This window comes from Euprymna scolopes, chromosome 3 (assembly GCF_053919585.1).
Source record: "Euprymna scolopes isolate OS-2025 chromosome 3, ASM5391958v1, whole genome shotgun sequence".
NCBI classification, from domain to species: Eukaryota; Metazoa; Mollusca; class Cephalopoda; order Sepiida; family Sepiolidae; genus Euprymna; species Euprymna scolopes.
This window is the reverse complement of record NC_136484.1, coordinates 84633051-84648138: the sequence shown is the minus strand read 5'-3', so window position 1 is coordinate 84648138 and position 15088 is coordinate 84633051. Positions and strand designations below refer to the sequence as shown.

General features: G+C 36.3%; 1 protein-coding gene across 1 annotated transcript; it reads right to left on the bottom strand.

The window, feature by feature from the left end:
* Positions 1-269: 269 nt before the first annotated feature.
* Positions 270-1715, bottom strand: LOC145261717 (uncharacterized). Its single transcript, XM_080119785.1, has one exon. The coding sequence runs from the start codon at positions 1713-1715 to the stop codon at positions 270-272; it is 1446 nt and encodes a 481-aa protein (XP_079975911.1).
* Positions 1716-15088: the final 13373 nt, after the last annotated feature.

Genomic DNA, 15088 nt, shown 5'->3' with positions numbered 1-15088 from the left:
ATCCATAAAGAGATTAACTCCAGGATATACACAATCGTTCAAAGAGGGTCGCCCACCTGTTCGCAAAGAACAGTTAAACAATGGCCAAATCTTAGTTTGCTTAAATTATCGGCCTTCACAACAGGTCTGTGAGGAATCCAAGTGTAATGGATCAACCTGCACTCTTTCAATGATGTCCTCTCTTTCTTGGTTCAAGAAAACCTGGCAATAGTCTTCATACAAACCCTGTTTGTTCAAGTGAGCAGCGACATGATCAAACACCTTCAATGCTACTTGATGGTTAGAGGGACAGGAGGCAATTTTTCCTCATCCCAGGGAAAATTCACATAATAGCAATTGTCTCGATATGAGATTGAATTGCGAAATGAAGCTATCATATCTCTATCGTAATCACTAACCGAGTCTTCATCCACACCTAATGTTTCCAAACTAAAGAGCCTGTCTACCGATCTTTCTACAGAGGATTCAGAAAATCTGTCCAAAGGATCAAAGTGTTTGGACTTTTGCTCAAGCACAAAATAAACATGTGTCACAGGACATTGAGAGTATTCGGACACAACCTTACTATAATTAATGCCATTAACAGTTGCATCCGCCTCTTCTACAACAGGGCACATAAAATCAGTCACATCACCAAAGGGTAACATACCATGAGGAAACTCAAAGGCAGAGCCATTCATAAAGGAATTCAGCTGCATACGGCCCATGTGTTTCAACAAATCCACGCCTATCAAACCATCCACTGCAATGCAATGGTTACGAATACATGAAAAATCAGCAGCCAGCTTGTTACCACAAGCACAAATATTTTCGACGGCGGCATTAAGACCATCAACATGAAACTGAAGATCCAAATCTTTATCAACAAGAAAAGAAACAGCACACTCAGAATTTGGTAACTTAACATGCAACTCTCGCTCGCTCAAACTCTTCCTAGCAGAACCAAGAAAGGTTTTAATGGTGAAGTCCTTTTTTTTCATGACAGCTGAGCGACAATGTAGAATATCCAGTACTCCATCTGATAAATAGGAGCGTTGGCTGCCCGAATCCAGTAAACAATTAAGGGTCTTTTCTACCTCTCCATAAACTACCGTAATCTCTATTATGGGTAAAAGAAGATTCATATTCCCTATCTGAAGGCAAGGATTAGCCATCACCTGAGACTTCCCCAAGTCAGAGCACAAAGCACCTGCATGTTCACAGCTCTTGCACCTCCAACACGGGCAGAGACGACCCTTTTTACCAGGACAAAACTCGGAGGTATGAGCAGGGCTGGTGCAATAGACACACAATTTAACAGCCGTGCAATGTTGCAAACGATCCTTAAGTGTTGGATACTTTGTACAATAATAAGCAGTGTGAATGTTGCAACGGCAAAAATTACACTTATAAGGCACAGGCTCAGGCTTCACAAAGAAATTCTCCAGCTTCTTGCTAACATCATTGGGTTTGAATTTATTAGAACCCGAGGTTCTTTGCTTGACAACTGATTTTACGGAATTGGCGACCCTAGGTCTCGTAATTTCCAATGTGCGAATCACATCAGAATATTGACCTAGGATCTCTCCCAAAGACGGATAATTACTACCAACTGCACGAATAATCTCACGTCTTAACAATGAAGGAAGCTTTTCAAAAACAATATAACTCAAAAGCTGGTTGCCTGGGGTGCCTTCTTCTAAGAAATCTAAAGCAAAGGTTTTTTTTAAGATCATATATCTGAGTTTTAATCCTAGTTAAAAACATCCTGACAAAATCACAATCAGCGTCCCTAAGATGTTTGGAGTCATCAATAAACTTAAAAATGGAATTAACTATATATTTCCTATCTAAGAACTCCTTGTCTAAGATTTTGGCGGCTGTATCAAAATTAACATCTAAAATAGAGAGATGGCTTATTATTTTGTGAGCGTAGCCCCTGAGATGGTTCTTCAAAATTATCAACTTCAGAAACTTACTTTCAATGCTCAATGTGCAATTCTCAAATTCCTTATAGAAGTTTAGATATGCTAGCTTGTCATTTTACAACTTTTTGCGTCAAAAATTGGACATTTCAGTTTGGGGGTCACGTTATAATGAGATAGTTTAAGACCTCCCGCATCTGCAGTAAGAGGGGTTGGACTCTCATCTTTTCCTACATTCCCAAGTTTAACTAAATGAATTAACGTGAATTATATAATGTCTCGCTTGGTGTACTGTAAGACTATCGATTTCCTCGTCATCATCCTGTTCAAGGTAGGCACTGATAATCTGCTCATTTAGCAAATCAATGGAAGAGAGGCACTCCATTATTTTGCTCTTCCTATCTAAAAATAACTCTCTCCCCGTTTCTCTCCGTCTGGTCTTCAAAAAAAGACCAATAGTAGGGGAGGATAACATTGTGATGAAAACCAAGATGGCGTCCAAGGTAAGGTTCAAAGGATGCCGCCCCAAAAAATGGAGCTGGATAAAAGTAGTAGGAGGGTCAAAGAAGGGAGGGGAATGTCCAGTAAAGAGCGGAGAAAAGTATAGGGAGAAGTCAACTCACAAAAATATGCCACAAAATTATACAACAAATAAAAATTTAGCAGCTAACAATACCGAACTGAATCACAAGACTTCAATCCAAATTTCTAATCTTAAAACAGGGGAAAGTTAAGCTATAAAAAATACTACTTTAAAAGAACAGGGGGAGGGAGAAAGTAATTCTAGCTGTGCGTTTAGAAAACGTTACGGTAAGGGAACCCATAAAATCAGAATATCGAAATTTTGTGGTCATTAACAAAATTCGACTTTTATAGAGGACTAGGATATATACATCCTAATCCCGTTACAAAAGAAATTAATGAAACGAATGGAATTGATGGAAACAAAAACTCAATTGATGGATAAGATAAACGTGTCGTTTATTTACTGTTGAAAGAATGAATGTTTTAGATATAACACGTGTTCATGTCTGTGCGGGTGTAACCATCATTTGTTGCGGGACTTGTAGTATAGAAGGAAAAGGAAATGTGTGTTCATCTCACTATCGTTTGTTCGCGCATGGGAAGAGAAGTGAGTAATATAGTAGAAATGAGAATGATAGTCCAGCGTGTAGACAAAGACAAAGGATAGAGGGTTGACATCAGTTAGCAGTCAGCTACGCGAAGGTATTCTCAGGGACAAGTTGTATATATATAGAGAGAAAGAGTGAGAATGTCAATCCAGGTTATGGAGATAGAAAGCATATAAAGTGTACGTACGGTCTGTTAGCTTTTTGTCCCACACAGTAGCAAGTGGCGTGAGGTACGCGCGTGCGCGCATGCCGAAAAGGCACACTGTCGGTCCGTAGACCGCCCAGCTAGGAGGCTGGTCTGAAAAAAGGGCTGGAAACAGCTTGTCTCTTGCTTTTATACTTGTTTCCAGTGGTCTTTTGCGCATGTGTGGATTTCCTTTGAAAGGAAGTGACGTCGTCCGTCTGTGCTTACATGTGCGTACGTGGGCGTACGTGTGCGCGTATGTGAGTACATGTGTGTGCGTTAGTGTGTGTGTGTGTGTATACACGTGAATGTGAGTGTATATACGCAAACGTGAATATATGTACGTGTGTGGACGTGCGCGCGTATGTTTGTGTGTGCATATGTATATGACAAGTAATATAGCTTGAGATGTGAACACGTGTTTTTGTGTGAGACTAGGAAAGGCTCACGCACTTTTGTATAACAAAGTCAAAGAAATGGAAAAAGGTAGACAATAAATGCAGAAAGAGCAACAAATGGTTGTCCTGTTGTGATTCAATTCGGTTTTATTAACATAGGAGGGCTAGCTGCTTTTATGTCCCTAAACAGACTTAACAACGTTAACCAAGGTAACACAAATTAAAAAACACAATTGAAAACCATAGAAAGGTTGCAAAAATGTCCTTGAAAATATGTTGCTGTAAACAACAAAAAGGGGAATTATTATTTTTTTAATAAGTCCTTTGAGGGTTTACTCAGCAAAGCTAAGACGATATGGGGGGGGATCAACGAACAAGAAATAAAAAAGTTACATACATTAAAATTCTTTTTTTTTTTTTGTTTAGTCCTTTTTCTTTTTTTGACGAAATCTCTCTCGGGTATTGAGCAAGAGTTTTCCTTTTCACTTCCTTCCTTGACAGTTTTCTCCTCGCGTACTCCTCTTCGACTTCTCTTCCTTCAAAATGGTTCCTCAGAATGTTCTGGAATTTTCCTTTCCAATTTTGGGTCTAAACACTTGAAATTTTAGATATAGGTTCCTTGGACATGGATCTAACTTAATAACTTGAAACAATAAATGTTAAGGGGTCATAATAGGGGTCAAAGTTAAAAAACATTGACCGTTTTTTTTGTTTTTGTTTTTGCTCAGCATACACCTCCAAACACCCGGGCAACGCCGGGAACTCATGCTAGTATATCTATAAAAGTGAACGTATCTCTGTATCTGTGTGTCTGTGTGTCTGTGTATCTGTGTGTCTGTGTGTCTGTATGTGTACATTTCCCTACGCAATAACTCTGTCAATTTTACATCTACAACGAACAAGAAATAAAAAAGTTACATACATTAAAATTCCTTTTTTTTTTTGTTTAGTCCTTTTTTTTATTGACGAAATCTCTCTCGGGTCTTGAGCAAAAGTTTTCCTTTTCATTTCCTTCCTTGACAGTTTTCTCCTCGCGTACTCCTCTTCGACTTCTCTTCCTTCAAAATGGTTCCTCAGAATGTTCTGGAATTGTCCTTTACCAAAGAGTATTTAAACAAATTACTCCACCTTCTGTGTGTAGCCTTCTTGCTATTTAATTGAAGGTCCACTTTTAAAGGATAGTTTTCAGATACTTTTAATTCCACCCTTGGGTAAGGCCCTTAGACTTTTAATTAAAGGGGAATGATACGTTGAAATTTCAACGGAGCACACATCGTCACGTCAGGTCAGCGAGGTTGTCGTTCTAGGTACTGACGAAATTGTAGTAACTGGAATTGGAGGAAGGGGACGAGCAACGGGAGGAAGGAAGGGCGTGCAGAGGTCCCTCGAGTACATTGTCATCAAAACACCCACTTTTCCCTCACATGAAAATATACAAGATCCGGATAGCTACTCCTGACAGTAGCAACATGCTGACCTCCCCCCACCTCCACCCAGCTTCATAGTAAAAGAGTTGACAGGGAATAAAAATTCTCAAACTACTGGTTCATGTTTTAATTTTTAGACTTGCAGTAAATGTGTTTTCATAGCCCAGTCATTGCCGACAGAGGCAAAATAAATCGTGAGCTGAACGTTTTGGTTTCGATTCTCGGTGGTGGCGCATGAGGCTTTATATATATATATATATATATATATATATATATAGATATATACTTTTTAAATCATTACTACATATTGCATCCAATCTATCTATCTATACAAGTGAAAATGTCTGTCTTTTCTGTATGGTAATTAAGGAAGACTATTATACAGAAAGGAAATACTTTACAAATTCACACTTTTTAATATATACATATGCACATAACCTTATGAACAGTACATTGGCCCGAGCAAAGCCGGACGGAACTGCTAGTCTATCTATCTATATATCTATAAAAGTGAACGTGTCTGTGTGTCTGTGTACATTTTCCTTCGCAATAACTTTGTTAATTTTCAGTCTACAGACTTGAAATTTGATATACAGGGTACTGAGATTTGGGAAAATCTATGTGATCGGTTTTCGGCCAGAAATTTGACTGTTAAGGGATCAAAGTTGAACGATTTGACCTTTGACAACTCTACCAAACTCCTCCGACAATTTGGGGTCTAAACACTTGAAATTTTAGATATAGGTTTCTGGAGAGGGATCTAACTTAATAACTTGATTTGAGTCCAAAACAATAAATGTTAAGGAGTCATAATAGGGGTCAAAGTTAAAAAAATTGACCGTTTCTGTTTTTTGTTGTTTTTTTTCTTGTTTGTTTGTTTTTTTTTTGCTCAGCATACACCGCCAAACACTCGGGCAACGCTGGGCTCTCATGCTAGTATATCTATAAAAGTGAACGTGTCTGTGTGTCTGTGTGTCTGCCTGTCTGTGTGTCTGTGTACATTTCCCTACGCAATAACTTTGTGAATTTTTAGTCTATTTGATATACAGCGTACTAAGATTTGGGGAAATCTATGTGATCGGTTTTCGGCCAGAAATTTGGCTGTTAAGGAGTCAAAGTTCAACAATTTGACCTTTGAAAACTCTACCAAACTCCTCCGACAATTTTGGGTCTAAACACTTGAAATTTTAGATATAGGTTCCTTGGACATGGATCTAACTTAATAACTTGAAACAATAAATGTTAAGGGGTCATAATAGGGGTCAAAGTTTTAAAAAATTGACCGTTTTTTTTGTTTTTGTTTTTGCTCAGCATACACCTCCAAACACCCGGGCAACGCCGGGCTCTCATGCTAGTATATCTATAAAAGTGAACGTATCTCTGTATCTGTGTGTCTGTATGTCTGTGTATCTGTGTGTCTGTGTATCTGTGTGTGTACATTTCCCTACGCAATAACTCTGTCAATTTTACGTTTACAGACTCGAAATTTGATAAACAGGGTACTGAGATTTGGGAAAAATCTTTGTGATCCGTTTTCGGCCAGAAATTTGACTGTTAGGGGGTCAAAGACCTTTGAGAACTCTACCAAACTCCTCTGACAATTTGGGGTCTAAACACTTGAAATTTTAGATATAGGTTCCTTGGACATGGATCTAACTTAATAACTTTCATTATAATTTGAGCCCAAAACAATAAATGTTAAGGGGTCATTATAAGGATCAAATTTTATAAAAAAAATTGATCTCTGTGGCCTCTACCAAATTACTCAAACAATTTCTGGTCTAGACTTTTGAAATTTTAAATAGAGGGTGTTTAGAGATAGGACAAGCATTTTAATCGGTTTGGGTCAAAAAATTTTAATTACCAATATATAAATTTATGTATGCATGTATGTTTGCATGTCTGCCTAAAACTTTTGACAGAGGCGACGGATTTTTACAAGATGAGTATCGTTTTTAAGTACGACCTTTCAGGCGACAAATATCGAAAAATTGCCTAAAAATATGAATATCTTCACCTTTAACTGGGCACTTTTCTACAGGAGGGTTCGCTTTTTTCGCTGATATTTTTGAAAGTCATCCTATCCTTTCGATTGTCTAGCCTTAATTTAAACATAAGTCACTTCCAGTTTGACGGTGGTCATAGCAGCAAAGACGTCAGTTTCTTTCCCTGTTCTTTTCCTCCTTCGCGGTATGGGTTCAAGCCTTCCTTCTTACTACCGCTTTTTTTTTGCTCAACATACACATCCAAACACCCGGGCAACGCCGGGCTGAAATGCTAGTATATTACTACTTAGCAGGACCCATATGCCGGCATTGCGTGGTGAACACAAAGCCAAAACAGTGGTAGGTAGTGAATGTCACTGGCTGGCGTTTAATGTTAGGTTGAGGCGATTACTTACGGGTACTGGCAGTAACTAGCAGGTATGATCAGTGTCGGTCTCAATTGGACTTCCCCGAATTGTCTGTCTTCAACTGTCGGCTATTGTTGGACAATAGCATCCACTGGATACCTGTGTCAAATACTGATAGTTACTGGCAGTTAGTGCTGTTTTGATGCTGTTACATGCATTTACTGGTGGACACGGTCGACCATGACCAATATTGGCCTTAACTAGACTGCTCCAAAATTAAATTGTCTATCTTCATTGGTGAGCACTGGTGGTCATTTGAGTTTATAGACAGTTACTTGCTTTTAGTCATAGTCGGTCATTATCAGTCACTATCGATCATGACCAGTGTCAAGCTCATTGGACATGAAAAGAAATGGCTTGTCTTCAATATTTGTGTACTGTCATCCATTGTACGGTCTTGCTATCCAGTGGCGAGCACTGTTGGGTCACTTATAATGGTGACTGACATTGATGTTCAGGTGTTTACTGTCACTTTTGAACAGGAGCAGAAACTGTCGGGAAGTGGCTAATAAATTCATCTGTCTCAAATTGTCAGGCATTGTCATCAAGGGGCGGGCACCATCTCTTTTAAGTTGGGTACTGTCACATCATAGCACTGGTTGGTGCTGTCAATCACTGAATACAGATTGTTCTATTTGTTAGCTATGATGGTAAATTTAAATGTAACTGTATATGGTGTTGTTACTTTATGAAAATGTTATGTGTAAGTTCATTATAGTTATAAAATGTAGTGTCATTTTCGTACGGTCCAAACTCTGAATGCTCGAAACCTTATTCCATGACTAAACCCTCACCCCCCCCCGCCAAAAATAAAATAAAAAGTAAATAAAATATAAAAAAGGAGAAAAAACTTAGAAAAAGATCCAATAATCGGTTGGGCGTCTTTTACTAAAGTAAGCAAAATCTGAAGGAAGAGTAATCCTTATAGAATGAGTAAAATGTACAACTAAAAAAAAATTGTTAAACCTGAGTGAAAACGGTAAATAAAAAAGCGCAAATAAAAATGTCTGTTGCCGCTTTGTTATAATAGCGAAATCCGACCATCTAAAAATTAAGTTTTTGTTAAAAAGCAATGATAACTACTTATTTTATACATCGATTACATATATTTTTAAGTCAATTTCAATTAAAAGCAATCCGGTTTCGTGATGGGCGCAACGGCAAAGACGTTACTTTTTTTTCACATTCTTTTCCTCCTTCGTGGTACGGGTTCGAGCTTGCCTGCCTACTACCACTTTCTTTTTTACACAACACACACCTCCAAACACCTCGACAACGCCGAGAATCCAGGCTGTTTAGAAGGCCTAACATGTGGGAGAGGAGGGTAAAGGCATTATTAACATTGAGGGGGGGGTTGTAACTAATATGTACTTTTATCTGACAATAAAAATATAATGTAAAACGGTAAATATAACGTTAAAATACTTTTGAAAAAAAGTAGTGCAATCCAATACGTAGATAAGCCCATAATTTCTTTCAGATAAAACCACTTGCACTAAGAAATATACGAAATAAATTCGAATAATTTAATCACGTAAAACTGCCATTATTTTGTAACACTGGCTGGCACTTGTCTTTATTAGTGGCAGTTGGAATGATAAGAGTAATACCAATGTTAACCTTAAGAAGAAAGAACTTTATTTGCTTTTTTACATGTTGGAGAGAGTACACCTCTCGTTAATAAGGTTGGCCAACAACGTGCATCTTGTTAGTTCGGTGGCTAACCGTGTACTGGCTACTTGCCTGTCATGCTGGCTGGGGCTTGGTTAAGGAGAAAGAGAGAGAGAAAGAAACGGAATAGGAGTAGGAGAGAGAGGTGAGGTAAAGTCTTTTAACAAACAAGTTGGCAACTGACACGGTCACGACCTCCTTTTCGACCTGACCCCTGCTATTTGCTAAGCAACTAAGAAAGAAAGAGAAAGGCTAAGAAACTATTATTTGGGGGAATGGTATTATTTTCGTCCTACTTCTTGGCTTTTAGGGTTGACTCAGGTCAGTCCTACAATATTCTCCTACCAATTCACGGAGTGTTTTTTTTTTTTTTGAAAGTTTAATCTAAATAAATAAACATAGATGTATGTGTGTGTGTAACTAACAGGTAAACTCTGAAAGTACTGGTCACACTGAAATTCTCAGGAAATAATATTAATTCACTAAGGATGGTTTAGGGCTAATAATATTTTTAATTAAATGCATATATATCATTTAACGATATCGGCCAATTTACACGCAAAATCTTTGTTCCTCAGTAGACAACATTTTGTTTCTGTGCGCAAGCGCAGATTAGCTTCAACCCAAGTTGTTTACTACTACGCTTAAAACATAAACATTGGCTTGAACATTAGCTACTTCAATTCAATTCTAACTGATGATGCGTTCAAATGTTTCTTCGTCTCTGTATTATTAAAAAAAAATTTAATGAAATAATACGTAAATTTTACTCGGGTTTTTTTATTTTGTAAAAACAAAGGACAAACCTATATACCTTTGTCGTTATTTATTTATCAATTGAACAATCAGATACGAGGGGCATGCAATAAGTAATGCCCCTGGCCCACTTCCCATAGCAGTAGAGCAACGAAACTTGGCACAGTCTTTCTCTACATAGGAACCACCCAGAGTTATGCATTTCTCCCATCGTTTGATGCAGCTCTGGAGACCGTTTTTGTAGAATACCTCAGGTTGGTCCTCCAAACACGATGTGACTTCAGAAATCAAGGCTGCATCATTTGGGAAACGCTTTCCTTTCAAAAACAACTTCATGGCTGGGGAGAGGTGAAAGTCAGAGGGTGCAAGGTCAAGAGAGTAGGGAGGATGGGAAAGGATTTTATAACCACACACCCGTGCTTCTGATCTGGCGACATGCGAGTTGTGGACTGGAGCATTGTCCTGCAGGAGGGGGTACCTTTGCTGATCTTGCCCCGCCTCTTGATTTTGATAGCTTCGCTTAATTTCCTCAAAAGTGAAGCATAATAGGCTCCTGTAATTGTGGTACCCTTTGCCAGGAAATCTGTCATCATTATTCCATCCTGGTCCCAGAAGACTGTGAGCATGACCTTGCCAGCGGAGGGCCTTCTTTGGAGGTGGTGAGTCCAAGTGCTTCCACTGCATTGACTGGGCTTTGGTCTCTGGATCATAGTGATTGACCCAGGTTTCATCCTGTGTAATCAGTCTTTTGAAAAACTTTGACTCATCTTCTTGGCACATCTCCAAATTCATCCTTAAGCACTCAACGCGTTCTCGCTTCTGGAATGGTATGAGCAACCTGGGAATCCATCTGGCAGACACCTTATGCATATGCAAATGGTCATGAATGATAATTTCCACAGACCCCGTATAATCTTGACATCTTGGACTATTTGGTGAATAGTAATGCGCCGATCTTCCAAAATGGCAGCCTCAACTTGATGGACAGATGCCTCATCAATGGCAGAAGGGGGGCGACTATGTCTGGGAGCTGATTCCACAGACTTCCGGCCATGTTTGAATTCACGATGCCAGCGTTTTACAAGGTCATATGATGGGACATTATCATCATAAGTTTCTTTCATTTCATCAAAAGTCTCCTGACATACAACACTGTTCGACATTCCACAGGCTCCATTTCACACCTGACTCAGTTCAAACACCTGTAAAACAGAAACCACAATTAGTTCAGAGCTGTAATTTGCCACATAACCCGTAGAGATATAAATTATTGCACATGCAAAATTTCAGCTAGATCAGACAACTGTAAGTGGGTCGGAGGCATTACTTATTGCACGCTCCTCGTATCACTTTCAAACATTAAAAATCTTAACGTTTCCGATTGCGTGCGGGTTTTTTTTTTTGTTTTGTTTGTTTGTTTGGGTTTTTTTTTTATAAACATAAACATTATATACGATAATTAAAATTTATATGCATATCTTTTTTGTATTCTTTTATCGATAAGATGATAACAATTATTAATTTCAAATAAATATTCTTTTCTCTCTCTCTCTCTCTCTCTCTCTCTCTCTCTCTCTCTCTCTCTCTCTCTCTCTTTCTCTCTCTCTCTCTCTCTCTCTTTTCGTGTATTGCATTACAGTTAGGATTTCAAAGGTACATTATTTTTATGGTACCTTTTTTAAAAATTGTTACGTGATCCTTCAGATTTGTTAACAAGCCCTCTCCTCTCCCCATGTTAAGAATGACTTTCTAAATAATAACATTATTTCAGCATGGTTTGGTTCGTACACTGCACAAATACCAAAAAAGTCTTATGTTTTTTAATGCATACTTTTCTTTTAATTTTTATGAAAATTAAGCATTTTATCCGTTACAATTACAATTACTGTAAAGAAGAAAGTTCTTTACATCCGTTTGGTAATAAGGTGCAAGTTATATATTGGGTAATCCGCATAGCTGTGTAGATATCTGCTTGAATTACAATTTAATTTATTTGCTCTATCTTGCATATCGAGCAATTCTTGTTTAGATGGGATAACGTATAGAATATTACTGCCAGTAATATTTTGTAAACCTACAATCTCACGTTTCCATAACAACTGATTGTTAAATAAAAACTATTCTGAAGTATATATATATATATATATATATATATATATATATATATATATATATATATATATATATATATATATATATATATATATATCAATTCAGATAATATGAATAAAAAGTTTACCTAATAAACGTAAGTGAAAACTTAAAACTAATATGCACATTAATATTTATATTGTAATCTCAACTAAAAAAAAAAAGCTCAATACAAGCGCAATAGGAAGTACAGCTTGTCATAATGAGAAGAAATCAAAACTGTAAATTAAAATTTACAAGGAAATTTATTGTTCGACAGAATACTCCAAAAACAATATTTATGATACTCTTATTTCGCAGAGTTTCAAAGAATGCTATTAGGAAAGATAGAATTTAGAAAATTATTAATATCGCCGGGCTAAGAATTTGCTAGTCATGCCATTAAATGAAACAGCACTTTATAATGGTTCGTCATAAATTGCAAAACATGTGTGCATATCGGTAAAAACATGGAGAAAAGGGAAAGACAAACCGAATATAGACGGTCCAGAAAGCATGAAGACTTATTCGATGGTTAATTCAAGAATCGAAGAAAAGCTTTAAAAGAACAAATATTCAGAATTTCAATATCGGCCGAAACGATCAAATAATTTCCGAGTGAAAAACAATCCGATTTAGCTCGAAAAGAAGTCCAGTATAACTTAAATGAATATAAAAATCCGCTTGCAGTTGCCGAGAATGTCCGAAAAGTTAGATCTTAAATTTCAGTCACTTAAAATTAACCAACTCATTCGCTTCCATCGTTGGTCAGGCGTTTAATGGCATTTCCCTTTTTCACGACTCGGAGATTTTTTTCTTAAAGCTTTAATACATGATGAATAGTTAAAGCTTTTTATTGCGAAGTTTTTCTGTTTATAAAGTTTTAGCACACGGTGTATATGACTGTAGATATTTCTTAGATAGTTACAACTGTATTTACTAAAAACGATTCGCTCGTTACTTTTCTTTTAATATTTTACATTTATTTTAATAAATCTTCTTCCATGGGCATTCTCTATGAATATTTATTTATGGAAATCGATCTTATATGACTTATCAAATAACTTATTTCTTATTCTCCCTAACACTAGCTCAGTCTAATAATATGAAACAAATAGTGGCAATAGTTGGACACACGTCGACTATAAAATATACATTGTTAGCTAAAAACAAAAATAGGTTCAACAACTAAATATTGAAACCAGAAACAGAAAAATGAACGAATATAAGAATAGTTCGAAAAGGAACGAATGAAAGACACTACGTATATCGTAAATGTAGTTGTCATCGCTTTTTTTTTTTGTATGGTTAAACAAAAGCTAGGGTTTAAAATTGATATATAAATGTATACCACTACATGGACTAAGCTGCTTTCGTGATATCCCGATATTCCAAGACAATTACTGTAAAGATGTTCCAATTCTGTCAGGAAAGGCTCGTTGTTTTTTGAAAAAAAAAAAAAAGCCATCTAGAAATTCAAAGTATTTTGTTGATAATATTTTTTATTGGGGCCTAGAATTATCATCGTGAAACTTGAATGTAACCTGAAAAAACTATTTTGAAATAGTGCAGAAGCAAAACTATTTATGTTGTTAAAAAGTTCTGTTCAAAATAAATTTAAAACAAAAACAAAAAAACTTGTCATGTGTGTTTAAAAAAAAATATATGATTATTTAAAACTGTTAACTTTTGAAATACCAATTAATTGTTTATATATTGTTATCATGGTAACGTAACGGTGTTCCTTTAATGTGATATAGGCTTCAAGTTTATCTTGCCACCTAAACTGTATTTTTTTTATTAAATTAATATTTGTTTATCCAGTCAATAATCGAAAACATAGATATTATATAGTTATGTTTTCGTATATGCAATGTAACGCTAGGTGTGTCAGAAATTTCGTGAAAAATATTGAATAATTCCACCCCGTCTTTCCAAGCTTATAACTCCTCGAAAAATGTAATTCAAGCCCTAATGTTTTTTTTTTTTCAATTAAAGGAGTAAGGACCAAGGTTTCATAAAAACAAAAACAAAAACAAACAAAAAAACCCAAACAAACAACGTGGTTTAAAAAAAAGGTTTTAAACTTCGGACTTTACAGGTAAATTTCTAAAAAAACACTACTTTTTTTGTTTTAAATTTGAATATATTATTTATTGATCTTTTATCTTCAATTTGTGATATATAAAACTTTGGTGAGTAAATTAATTATTTACTTTTTAATAGACATTTCGAAATGGAAGGGGTGAATTAATTCGACCCCCTGTCTTTCCAAGCTTATAACTACTCGAAAAATGTAATTCAAGCCCTAATTTTTTTCAATTAAAGGAGCAAGGACCGAGGTTTCATTAAAAAAAGAAGAAAAGAAAAAACAAACAACGTGTTTTAAAAAAAAAAGTTTTAAACTTCGAACTTTACAGGTAAATTTCTAAAAAACACTACTTTTTGTTTTAAATTTGAATATATTATTTATTGATCTTTTATCTTCAATTTGTGATATCATTCAACCACGGTAGTGGTTGAATATATGCTTAAGTCCGAAATGGAATGAATCGAGACACATTCAAACCCCCACCACTAATTCCGTTCGCAACCAAATTTCAAACAGGTTATATATTTGGATAGAACACATCATTAGCTACATTTTGAAAAAAAAAATTCGAAAATTGGTTCAGTAGAAAAAAAGTTACAACAAAATATGTGGGTTCACAAACAGGAGAGTAAGTACATAAGTGACTAACGCTTTTTTTTATTTTGCATAACTTTTTTTTGTATATAAATATTTTTTACTGCGATTTTGCCAATATGACATGTTAGCGTAACGGTTAGAGTACCGGGGGTTAAAAAACCGAACTTTAAAAGAGGATTCAGCATACAGTTCCATAGTAAAGGTGATAAAATCCCACTTTGGGGGTTCATTTAACTACTTTCCTGTTAACAGTTGCCCTCAGTAGTTCTACTTGAACTGTTCTGTGCCTCACCATATACTCAATCCATCGAATGAGTACTGGTGGCACATTGAGTTCTCGTAGCAACTTGAACATACTACTGAAGGGTATGTTGTCAAAAGCT